The sequence below is a fragment of the Leptinotarsa decemlineata genome, unplaced genomic scaffold, assembly GCF_025532065.1.
Source record: "Leptinotarsa decemlineata unplaced genomic scaffold, Ldec_3_MD MMD2_tig00004307_RagTag_RagTag, whole genome shotgun sequence".
NCBI lineage: Eukaryota > Metazoa > Arthropoda > Insecta > Coleoptera > Chrysomelidae > Leptinotarsa > Leptinotarsa decemlineata.
The window spans coordinates 9,617,146-9,630,898 of record NW_027412606.1 but is presented as its reverse complement, the minus strand read 5'-3'; the positions used below and the strand labels follow the sequence as shown (position 1 = coordinate 9,630,898).

Here is a 13,753-nt window from a genome sequence, read left to right as displayed (position 1 = left end):
GGTACATCATCGGCAGTTGTGTCCATGGCAGAAAAAAATATAATTTCAACACAAGCAGATTCGATTGTTGTACCGAATAGTTCAAGGACCATATAATTCATTCAATGCACATTTAATAATCACTCTTCAAATCTTGTAGGTGTTCATTCTGCTTCATCATGCCAGGAAGCTATTGACCTATTTGGAGTGATTTAAAAACTATATTCCTTTCTTTAGGCTCTACTACTAGGTGGGACATTATAAAATTATATGTTGAAACTAATTTGAAAGGAGGTAGTCACACGAGTTTGTCGGCGACATAGGTTGCTGTGAATAATTTGCCAGAAGTAGCGGAAGCCTTAGACGTAGTTAAGCAAACATTATAAATATGATCAAGAAGCTAAGTACGGGGCAGGTCACATTTTAACTGCTACAAAGAATTTTAAATTCATTGTCAATTCAAATATTTGGGCGAATATTCTTCGAGAAATCAATCGAGTAAATATAGAAATTCAGAAAGAAGATTTCATCCTTGCCCGTTCCGTCACACTTAACAGAACTTAACAGAAAATAAAACGAAATTCAATGGAATATTGGATTTAAGAAACTGGAGAAGTTGATGAAAAAACGTGAAACGTAAAAAACATTGAGTGTGTGCAGACGAATTACAAACGCTCCAACTGTTCAACTATTCTCTATTCTGATGATATAACGAAAATGATGAATAATGATAGTATTTGATCGAATTATATCAGAAATAACAAAGAATTTTGAATGTGCTTCCATGCTGAATTTGAATTTTGCCTTTATTAACGGTACTAATATTTTGAAAACGTCAATTGATAAATCGCAAAGGTAGGGAACAGATTTGGATAAAAATTAGCGAGATTCAAGTACGGTTGAATTATTACCAGGAACTCTACGTTTTATATTTTTATTTTTATTATGTTAATGTTTATTTTGAATCATATCCTGTGCTATACAGGCTGATTCACGGTGGATGGCACATTAGACGTTTCTGGTGAACCAGACAACGGATCACTTTGAAAATTTAATGGAGGGCATATTCGGACATTCTCTAGCCAAATAAAATATTTTCGACAATGCGGTGTTGCCGCTTCTATTAGAAAGCAGTAGCAACTTTGATTTTTCAAATGGAACACTCTATATATAATATTATTTTTGGAATCTCCAACAAGTGCCCGACAACTTTTCTTGATATTTCCCTATACCTATCTGTTACCGTTTTCGAAATAAAAATTAATTTCAATTTTTTTCTTGAAAATCATGACTTCTAAAAATGCCGATATATTTTAGTTAAGAAGTACTATGATATCGAAATTTGGTTTGAAGTTAGGTGATATTTGGACACTTCCCACACGTCAGCCTAATCTCCATTACTTCAATACAGGGTGGTAAAAAATACAGTTTTTTCGTTTGCTTGAAAAAGTTGCTGAAATTTGATTATTTTGAATGGAACACCCTGTATATTATTGAAAATTCGGAAAGCTGCTGAAATTTGCTTTCTTTCTATGTATATCATACCTATACCTAACTAGTCAAGTTTCGGACTTATGAACATTTATTTGTGAAAATGTCCCTTCAGAATGGTATTTCCATTCGGTATTTGGTAAGCAGGCCATGATTACTATTTGACAGTAGCGTTGTGACATTCTCCTAATAATATCAACATTTTCGTCACTTCAGAAGTTGCAAATACCTTCAAAACGATGGAACAAAACTATTCAAACGAAGTTCTTATGAATTTGTTTATTATTTTTGGACAGTGTGACAAAATTATCAGCAGAACATGTAGAAAGTTCAATGAAATGTATCCGAATCTACCGCCAATGAACCTCAAGAAATTTATACGAATTCAGAACAATTTCAATGCATTTGGATCAACTTTAAAAGCACCAAGAAACTTGCCTCGACCCGTAACTTTCGAAGACAACCAGATTAATGTCTTAGCATATTTTCGCGCATTTCCCGAGTCATCGATAAGAAGTGCTGAAGAAGATTTGGGTATAAAATATTCATCGGTTCAAAGAATCTTGCGAAGACATAAAATGCATGATTATAAATTCACCAAAATTCAAGCAATGAAGCCTCAAGATCCTCAACAGAGAGTAGAATTTTGTGAAATGTTGTTGACACGCATTCAAGAAGATTCACTTTTTTTATATAAAATTATTTGGACTGATGAATCGAAATTTTCGAGAGAAGGGGTTTTCAATAGAAAAAATCGTCATTATTGGTCCAGTGAAAATCCTCACGTCACAAAAGAAGCCGGATTTCAAGAAAAATTTAGTTTTAATGTCTTCTGCATGTTGATGGACAACAAATTGAGGTACGTGATATACGAGGAGTCATTAACATCCAGAAGCTACCTGAATATTTTGGAGAATACTGTAGACAGTTTCGTGGATAATCTGCCACTCGAAGATTATCGAAACTGTTGGTACCAACTAGACGGAGCTCCTGCACATTGCACAAGAGAAGTGAGCGCAGAACTGGATAGACTATTTGACGATCGGTGGATGAGGCGCTTGGGACCATGGAATTGGCCAGCGAGATCACCCGATCTTAATCCATTAGATTTTTATTTGTGGGGAATGTTTAAAGAAAAAGTTTACAAAATACCCGTGCGTTCGAGAGATGAATTGTTAGAAAGGATTGCCCAAACATTTGAAGATTTGGATCCCAATGAAATCAGATCTGCCACCACGAAAGCAGTCAACACCCGCATTTTAAAGTGCTTGGAAGTGAACGGCCAGCGATTCGAACATATTTTGAAATATTCCACATGATTGTTTTACTTTTTTATAATTATTCATATCAATATTTCCAATTTCAAGTTTCTTGGTGCTTTTTTAAAGTTTATCCAAACATATTGAAATTGTTCTGAATTCGTATAAATTTCTTGAGGTTCATTGGCGGTAGATTCGGATATATTTCATTGAACTTTCTACATGTTCTGCTGATAATTTTGTCACACTGTCCAAAAATAATAAACAAATTCATAAGAATTTCGTTTGAATAGTTTTGTTCCATCGTTTTGAAGGTATTTGCAACTTCTGAAGTGACGAAAATGTCGATATTATTAGGAGAATGTCACAACGCTACTGTCAAATAGTAATCATGGCCTGCTTACCAAATACCGAATGGAAATACCATTCTGAAGGGACATTTTCACAAATAAATGTTCATAAGTCCGAAACTTGACTAGTTAGGTATAGGTATGATATACGTAGAAAGAAAGCAAATTTCAGCAGCTTTCCGAATTTTCAATAATATACAGGGTGTTCCATTCAAAATAATCAAATTTCAGCAACTTTTTCAAGCAAACGAAAAAACTGTATTTTTTTACCACCCTGTATTGAAGTAACAGAGATTAGGCTGACGTGTGGGAAGTGTCCAAGTATCACCTAACTCCAAACCAAATTTCGATATCATAGTATTTCTCAACTAAAAGATATCGGCATTTTTAGAAGTCATGATTTTCGAAGAAAAAAATTGAAATTAATTTTTATTTCGAAAACGGTAACAGATAGGTATAGGGAAATATCAAGAAAAGTTGTCGAGCAATTGTTGGAGATTCCAAAAATAATATTATATACAGAGTGCTCCATTTGAAAAATCAAAGTTGCTACTGCTTTCTAATAGAAGCGGCAACACCGCATTGTCGAAAATATTCTAGTTGGCTAGATAATGTCCGAATATGCCCTCCATTAAATTTTCAAAGTGATCCGTTGTCTGGTTCACCAGAAACGTCTAATGTGCCATCCACCGTGAATCAGCCTGTATATAAAATATATTTCCTACACGTCTATGTGTATGCATTATTTGGATGGATTATTTCCGAAAGGCCTATGTCCAAATTAGTGGACATCTGATAGCTGAGATCATAAAGACAATAAAGGTTAAAATAAATATAATCATTTTTCAGTTTTTGCCCCGCCTAAAAAAAATTGAAGATCTGGGACTGAAAGCGGCACTCAGTACTCAGCAAAAAAGTATTTTTATGACATTTCTTTTCGTGATTGAAAAATAAATGTATTCTTCTCAAACAGAAAAATGAATATTAATTAAATTCAATTTTCAGTGGTTTTATTACTTCGCTATAATTGAAGACCTAATTCTCCGATTTGGATGGGCCCTTCTAATATCGATGACAGAAATGGGATTTGCATTGGAGAGTTCTATGGTAACATTTCTTGCACCACTTGAAGTTTTTAGGTGAGTCTCAGCTATATTCATAAGGACCATAACTGATTGAAAGGGAATATGATATACAGTGTCACCGATAAAGTCCGCATCAAATGGGAAACTTTTTTATTTATCGTTTTATGTGAAATTTCATTTTGGCAGTAGATTTTGCTTAAGAAATGATGTCAAATGGCGTCTACAGAATAGGTCACGTTATTTCCTTAACCTGTCAAAATTGACATTTTAAAAAAGAAACATCGAAAAATGATATTATTCTTCAAAATATCCAAAAATATCAACGGATAAAAACATTTTCTTTTGTAATTTTATACCCACACACCAAGTTTCAAACCCATAATAAGTATTTTATATTTTCACTATTTTTCCGCACTCCTGCTTTTTCTACTTATCAAAATTTGAGCACACCTGTACTAAATCATTTATCTTAACTAAACTCGTCACCGAATTTCTTTTTTTGTAATATAATAATATTTTAAGAGCCTCTTTGATGTTAAAAACAAATTTTGAAAAATAAAAGTTGTCAAACTTGATGCAAAGTTCATCTAGTTTCAACGGAGCTTTCAAAACTATACAGTACTTGAGTTTTTTAATGAGCAAATGGCCTCATAATTAGAATTAGAACAAAACGGAACATTAGGAAACATCATTTCGTGATTCTTGAAGCCCATTCAATAAAAGAAAAAAACTTATAGTATTTACATTTACCTACTCCGCTAACAACACTAATTTAAAAAAACTGGGTAGGTAATGTATGAAAATTAAAATAATATGTTATCTTCACAAGAAAAAATTGAAATTGTGCTAATTTGTGGTGAAAACACATTGCATCGACAAGTGGCTGATATTTTTAACGCAAGACATCCTGGTAGACATGTACAGCAATCCACTGTAAGTAGGATTTTAAAAAAATTTAAACTGACTGGTTCAGTTGAAAATACTTTTAAAAAACGTCATAATCCATCACGCAATAATGATGAGGTTCAGTTGGCTGTCTGCCTGGATGTTATCGAACAGGGAAAATCAAGTATTACCAATATTGTAGATAGAACTGGCGTTAAAAGAGAAAGCGTAAGAGCAATTTTACATAAAAATGAATTCAAACCCTACAAACCCAAATTTATAAATACCTTAAAGGAAAGAGATTTCGATGTTCGACTAGATTTCTCTTTCTGATACCAAGGAGAAGTAGAATTGAACAGAAAATTTCCTTACAAAATCCTATGGACCGACGAAGCTACCATCACATCGAACGGCGTAGTCAGTTCCCAGAATTGTAGGTGGTGGGCTCAGGAAAATCCTCATTTTGTGATAGAATGTCGGGACCAATATTCATTTAAAACAAATGTGTGGTGCGGTGTTTTAAATAATCAGGTAATGGGACCATTCTTTTTCAGACACAATTTAACTTCTCAGGATTATTTGCAATTTCTAAATACTGAGATCAGTGATATAGTGGACAATATGCCGGTTGAAATAAGACACAGTCTGTAGTATCAATGTGACGGGGCTCCTATTCATAGTTCAAGACAAGTCAAAGAGAAACTATTAGAAATGTTTAGGGGCAAAGTTATTGGGCGAAATATGGAACAAATATGGCCGCCTAGGTCGCCAGATTTAACCCCACTAGATTTTTTCTTGTGGGGTTACTTAAAACAAATCGTTTATAAACAAAGACCTTTTCGTGACTGAATCACCTAGAAACTGTTATTAGAAACTCTATTTTAAACATAAACCCTGTGAGTATCAGCAACTCAATAAAAGATGTATCAAGAAGGACAATTATCTGCATAGAACGCGATGGAAGACATACAGAAATGTAGTGTATTTAATGTCGTGAGTCTTTTTTTCGTGTTTTTTTGCTATTAGGTATAGGTACATGTTTATTTTCAGTTCCTTTTAATTAAGATTAAATTCCACTGTATTTTTTGTTGAAAAAACAATAAACACTCTAAGATATTGTTTCCTAATGTTCCGTTTTGTTCTAATTCATATTGTGAGGCCATTTGCTCATTAAAAAACTCAAGTACTGTATAGTTTGGAAAGCCCCGTTGAAACTAGATGAACTTTGCGTCAAGTTTGACAACTTTTATTTTTAAAAATTTGTTTTTAACATCAAAGAGGCTCTTAAAATATTATTATATTACAAAAAAAGAAATTCGGTGACGAGTTTAGTTGAAATAAATGATTTAGTACAGGTGTGCTTAAATTTTGATAAGTAGAAAAAGCAGGAATGCGGAAAAATGGTGAAAATATAAAATACTTATTATGGGTTTGAAACTTGGTGTGTGGGTATAAAATTACAAACGAAAATGTTTTTATTCTATGATATTTTTGGATATTTTGAAGAATAATGTCATTTTTCGATGTTTCTTTTTTTAAATGTCAATTTTGACAGGTTAAGGAAATCACGTGACCTATTTTGTAGACGCCATTTGACATCATTTCTTAAGCAAAATCTACTGCCAAAATCAAATTTCACATAAAACGATAAATAAAAAAGTTTCCCATTTGATGCGGACTTTATCGGTGACACTTTATATAGCAGTCGTGTTCAATTTTGTAATCGATTGGTTCGAAATCAACCATGAGAATGAATATTATGTGAATGACTCTCTGAAAGAAAAAATTACAGCTGTGAAAGCTATTTCCCGGGTTTTCTGGCCGTGGCCAGAAGGTTTTCATGACTGAAGTTTCGTCTACTACTGCGGTAGGCATTATCAAAGGCAATGTGGTAACGGTCGCAGGGCTCGAGTTGGTGTTTCCATCGTTCCGAACGCTTCAAATACGATGCTTGTACTTGACTCTTTGTTCTTGTTATTGGTGGCCGTGACTTGGTTGTGTACCTCTAGTCTCTAGTACAGGTAGCCAGATTTCATTGTTATTCATTGCCTCTCCATTCCGCACCATCTGTTGAAACGAAACCAATTACAGAATTGCAACCTTCTTTCAGAATGATGAATTCGACAGTACTTGTTCCTAGCGATTATATCAAGAACGCATTGAAAGGTATCCAAATAAATGAAAGTTTTGTTCAATCATTATGAATTAGGTTTATCTTGTCTTGATATATGTAAATATTTATTATTTGCTTCTTGCTTTGATTCTGATACGCTCCATTCAATTTAAGATGAGAATCGGAATATAATGCATGTTGTTAATTCAGCTAAAGGTAAATTTAATACAGATCCGAACCAAATAAATTTGGATAAGGATCAAAATCACAGGTCGTCCCTGCGTTTTTGAATTTTTATTGCCTCTATATGTATACTCTTGGATAGTAATTTTGAGTTTCATCGAGTAATAATACTACCTCAGTGGTAGACGAAACGTCAGGCAAGGAAACCTGCAGACCACGGCCAAAAAACTCGAAAAATAGCTTCCACACAGTTTCAGAAAATGATCATGAATGTAGCTAGGTATACATATCTGTATTCCAATGAAAACTTGAAAAATAGGTTAATAACGATTGAAGAAATACTTGGATAATTGACGAATGGGAACGAGTATGTAGAAACTGAAAATGTCTCACTGTCTTCATGATGAAAATTCAACAAAGTTGTTTACTGATCGGGATTATCTATTGTAAATCGGAAAGAAACTTTTTCAGGTAGAAAAAAATTTGGAAACGATGAAAACCTGAACATAAAAAATATTCACTACCACTTCATAACATTCGTTATGAAGTGGTAGCTAGAGTATTTGGTAAATATGCAGTAAATATCTGGAGAACTATGCCTGAACAGAAGATATAATATCGGCTGGGAAAAATTCATGTATTGGAAGCAGAAGATTTTCTTCGTCGATTTGTATTCAAGCAATTATCCATTTTTTTCGCAGACGGCCTCTTTGGTCTTTTTACAAATATTTCTCCAGTTCTCTGTATGTTTACATACTTTCTTCGTTTTGCTCGGGATCACTATTTAATAGTGAGCATAGTTAATCTGAGAGGTTTATTGAAAACAGCAGCCGAGAAAGATTTCGTAAAACCTCAGAAACCTGGTGGCAATCTGCCACTTTTTTTCCGATTACGATAAAATTCATTTTGAATTGTAGAAATCAAAGAACTGTACTTTGGGACCAAACATCATTTTTTTTCACGAAAAACCAAGGCTAGCTGCGAATATTTTCATAGGCTGGAATACAAGAAATCGTATTAGCGGCTTTTTAAGGGAAAATTCACAATCACCATTGGACTGGGCACCCCCTCAAATGGTGATATACCTATACCAAATTTCATCAAAAAATATTCAATAATAATAATTTTGTGGTCGAATCAACATTCACATTGTACCATGATAGACTGTTAACTGCACACCTCCCAAATGGTTTTTAAATCTTGGCCGTGAAACACCGTGCGGATATGCAAAATCGCGCTCTTTTAATCTGGCACTGGAAACAAGACTATTGTTGGTTATCATTGCTGCTGTCAAAAACTGTATTGTCAGATTATGCTCGATTAGTTTGATGCAGTGCCCGTCATCGCACTTAAAAAATGCGCAAATGAACTCGCACCAGTATTCTCCAACCTGCCCTACAATAAAGGGGTGTTTCCTTTTTGTTGAAAGATTGCTCGCATTCAGCCAGTTCCTAAAATGGCCAAGAAACATCTTGCAAATAACTAGACCAGTCGATTCCCACATAGCAATAGATATTCCAGGTATATTTCATGAATATACATTTAAGGATATTGTATTATGCTATGAATATGCCATGGATATATATATCTTCTGGAGAATATTCCCTGGAAGTGCTCCTGGCGAACCTTTGATATACTTCAAGAATATTCCTTGGGAATATTCTTGGAATATCTTATAATATTCTTAGAATATCTAAGGTATATTCTATTAAGAATATTCCAGGAATAGAACCCGAGGAATATTCATAAAATATTCAGGATATTCTTAGTTTATTGTAGGAATATACAATAGAGAAACACCATAGAATATTCTTTAAATATATTTTATGAATATTCTAGGAATATTTGGAATATTTCAAGAATGTGACGAGTAACCGCTATTAGGCATGTATATATTGCATTTTGATGCAAGATTCACACAAGTAATAAAACACATAATATTCATAAACAAATATATTTTAAAACCAATATACACTGAAATATTTGACGTTTCAACCAATATTAAAAATAAAAAATCTGATTCAAAATATTTATTCACTGAATAAAATATTCCTGAATACTGTCATATTACAAATATTAGAAATGTATTCAAATTAGGATGTTCCTACTCTCAAACAAATGTATACTAAAATAAGAACTCTGTGAATTCATCAGCACTAATTAAAAAATAATAAATATATCATTTCATTGAAAAAGAAAAAGTGTATTACATCAAGAAATAGGTTAGGTTAGGTTTCTCACTTAGAAAAATAAACCCACAAATGAAGTATTTAAAATGAGTGGTATGATGGGTTCTTCAATGAATTTCACTTACTTAAAGTTATCCAAACTTTGCCCACCAGAATAGTTTTCCTTATATTTGTCCAACAATGCATCAGCCAGTGTTTCAATAGTAATACCTTTGATAATAACACCAACACATCAGGCGTTACACACGCGAACCTGCCACGTCAACCGCCATGTTGAATCAAATGTCGGATTTAACGCAAATGTACCATGCATTAAGGGACAGCCGCTTTCACAGAGCTTATTCGACTGTCGCGCGCTTCACTTCAATTGACCAATGAGAAACGTTTACTCCAATTCTTCACTTACCCATTTCTCTTTTTCCAGGATTTTTCGCTTTAAATTGAATAATTTGCAATACAAAAAGACAAATAGGATGAGAAATAACCAATTTATTGATGCAATTGGTTCATTTATTGGCCCATTCAAATTTTTTTGTCGTTTCCAACAGTTGCTGTTGGAGCAATTCATTCAAAATCTTCGCGTTGAGTTCAAAAACTGGTTAACACTATCAGGGTTATATACATTAGGTTATGCATTCGATCAAGATCTTCAAATATTTTTGTTTTTAATAATATTGAATTATTTTAATACGTTATTATAAGATAATTCAAAATTCCATTGTATAGAATATTCCAAAATATACCGTGGGGATATATTCTAAGAATATACCATATGGTATATTCGATCGACAATATTCTTAGAATATTCAAGGGAGAATAATCCATTTATAGACATTCTATGCACATTCTTTCGGGAATAATCCTGCCATATTCATTCAAGCATATTCTATGAATATTCTAAAGGCATGTATATATTCCAAGAATATTCTATGAATATTTGGAATATATACGTTCGTTTTATGATACACAGGGAATATTCCATGAATATCTAGTGCTCTGTGGGTTTGTAATCAGTGATATCAAAAATCATGAAAAAAATCCGAAACCACCAAGTCCATAATATTTGGAAAGCTCTAACACCTTGAGTGACCACCAATATGGCTTTTGAAAACAAATATCAACAGGCGACCTCCTATCGTATGTCACCCATATTTGGAATAACGCAATCTAGAAAAATGGAGAGTCAAGAGCTGTCGCGCTTAATATTTCTAAGGCCTTTCACCGTATGTTGCATGAGGGTTTGCAGGCCAAACTTGGATGCCATGGCTTGTCAGATCATTTTTGTGTATGGCTCTCTAGCTGCCTGAAAGAAAGTTTCCTGCAAGTGGGCGTCGATGGATATCTCTCGAATACTTTTACCATCAACGCTGGAATCCAATATATTGCTTTGCCCACAACAGCATACTTGTATCGTCATTTCATTTGGAATTCAGGACATCGGCTGTGGATGCACATCTTCACCGGCAGCAGGAGGTTGCTTATCTCAATGAGGATCTAGAAGTGATTTCGAGTTGAGGTAAAAGTAACCAGGTTCCATTCAATGCCACGAATACACTTGCATCGGTGTTCTCCAAAAAGATAATTGCCCCCGAATCGGATATAATAATGTCAGGTCAGACAATTCCGCTTTCTTCTTCGATGAGTTTGTTGGGGGTTAAAATGAACACCAACATATATTGGCACGTTCATGTCGCTGGAGTTGCAAAGACTGCTTCTCAAAAGCTTGGAACATCTTTCCGAACCAGAAAACTGTACACACCGCAGCAACTTTTGATGCTTCATAGAGCTCAGATCAAATCTTCTTTGGAGTATTGTTCTCATGTATGGGGCTCTGCCCCTAAGCATACCCTGAAGCTGCTGGAATCCATCCAGAAAAGAGTCATTCCGCCTGATTGGAGATGCGAACATCATTTGCAACCTTGATAGTCTGGATATGTAGAGTGTACTTTCAGCTCCTTTCTCGGCCATGAAGGAGGATCGCTAATGGTACGGGCCGGAATATCAAAGAGAGGTCACACTTGGATGATTTTTGTTGAAGATGAAGCATTACCAGTACTGAGATACATTGATTATATTCAAGCTGAACACGTTGTCCTATATTCACACATTCTGGGTGTCAACTTGATTCTTATGTAAGACAATGCGGGACGACATTTCGTCAGGTGTGTTACAGTTACGATAGATAATGAAAATTGGCCAGCATACTACCTGAAGTGAATCCTATTGAACATGTCTGGGACTGTCTAGGTAGACATGCGAGAAGAGATAAAAACCAATTAGGAATGAAAATGAGCTTCGTGTTGCGCTCATGGAGAAGTGGAATAAAATGTCCTAGAGTATATTTGAATTATCATAAATGGAATGCTTCTGAGGATGGTAGGCAATATTGAAAAATTCGTTTATTGTTTTCATTTTCAATAGTTCGCTCCTTTAATTGTTTTTTATTGTAAATTTTTCTATAATTATTGTGAAGGATAAAGAGCATACAGAGAAAATACAACATTGTATTCAGTAATTCATAAATTTGAAACAAATCAGAATTAATGAAGAAACGGTGTACAGGAAATGAACCAAAGTTTGCATACAGGATGTTTTTGAGTGTCATCCAAAAACTGTATTTCGCCACAGGGTGTCTCAAACCTAGATGATAGAAACATAACTTTCTTTCCCCCTATATAACATATATGAATCGAATTTTATCAGAAAATCTGTTCGATGTGCATTAATCTGAAATAAATGACCGTCTTTATAGTGAAAGAAAAATATCAAAATGAGGCTTAATTAAAAAAGTTATACAATTTGTTAACATTTAAAGTCGGCTGTATTCTATGCAACAGAGTATTATATATTCATATCCGATATGGAAAATTGAAATTCACCAATAATTGAGGTATTCTTTCAAATCAACCAATGTGGTAACGTTTCACTATTCGATGCGGCCCTGGAAAGATTTGCGTTTTTTGAACTGACGCTCGAAATAAATGCAAAACTATAAGCAACATTCAAAACTGTTCCAGTAATCGAAAATTCATTTTCAGGAGATTTATATGGAACTTTTTTCGGTTAGAAAACGAACATCTGAATAACTGTGGTAAGTTTAGAGCCGTGCGCGATATTTCTGTCGCTCCTTTGGACACATCAGATCAAATGCTCATTGTTAGAATGATGGACGAAGAGGACGGAGTAACGAACAGACGAAAGAGAAAAAATGCTACGAAAAACTCAGTGGAACCAAGAATAATGGCAGGACGAGAACAAGTTCATAATTCAAATGATTGAAGTCATATTTATGATATATACTTATTGACTTTTGGAATATTTATTTTCTTAGATTAAATTGAAATACATGAATAGTTTTTGGTTTTTCATTTCATCAAGGAAGTTTGTCAATTATTAGAATTTTCATGACGAAAATCATACAATATGATATAATATTTATCTGTATTTCCTTATCACATATGAATACAATAATTAATCAATATATATAACTAATAAAAAATCTACAGAAGAGAGGATGGAGAGAGGACAGAGGAAGAAGAAACATGTTGAATGTTCATCCTGAAATTTTTTCAGAAGTATAAAATCTATGAAATCAATGACTTTCTGATTGATCAGCGATGAGATATTTTTTGTAGCAGTACTTGAATGAGGAAACTTTACTAACTTTACATTTTCGTGGAATATTATCATACAAACTAGATATGTTATAACTGAAGGATCGTCGATAAAGAGTGGTACGAAATCTTATTTTGTTATACGAATATAATGGACATTTGTTAATTATTATTTTATGGGATAAGGTAGCCGAGTGTAAATCACGTTCATTTTTCATTATTGACCATTTGGTTTCCTTAAGTTTATATGAAATTCTGTCATATTTTATAATATCACACTATATATATATATATATGCTGAACTTGTTTTTCCGGGTATTTGATCCGTGTATGTGATATTATCTCTAATTTCACCGACGTTTCGACAAAATCTCATTTGTCATTATCAAGGTGTGCTGTTACGTGTTCAGAAATTTGTTGACCTTGCTCAACTCACTTCTTACTATAATGGTAAAATGGTATTCGTTATGTGTTCAGAAATAGATTAGTCCATAAACCCTCTACTACCTACTATTTAAACGTTGTTGAGTTTTACCTGCGTTCTTCTTCTTCTTAGTTGACCTCATCTCCCCGTTAAGGTATTGAATATGAAATCTGAAGTTTTC

At 33.8% G+C, this 13,753-nt stretch overlaps 1 protein-coding gene across 3 annotated transcripts in view; it reads left to right on the top strand.

Moving 5' to 3' along the window:
* PXo (P[[i]]-sensitive XPR1 orthologue) overlaps nucleotides 1-12,890 on the top strand; it is a 42,059-nt gene extending 29,169 nt beyond the window's left edge. For all 3 annotated transcript variants that reach the window (XM_074178949.1, XM_074178948.1, XM_074178950.1), the window contains 2 exons: nucleotides 4,085-4,218; nucleotides 12,573-12,890. In XM_074178949.1, the coding sequence (XP_074035050.1) occupies nucleotides 4,085-4,218; nucleotides 12,573-12,813 (375 nt within the window). In that variant the 3' untranslated portion in view covers nucleotides 12,814-12,890. The remainder of the gene's footprint in view (nucleotides 1-4,084; nucleotides 4,219-12,572) is intronic.
* The last annotated feature ends 863 nt before the right edge of the window (nucleotides 12,891-13,753 follow it).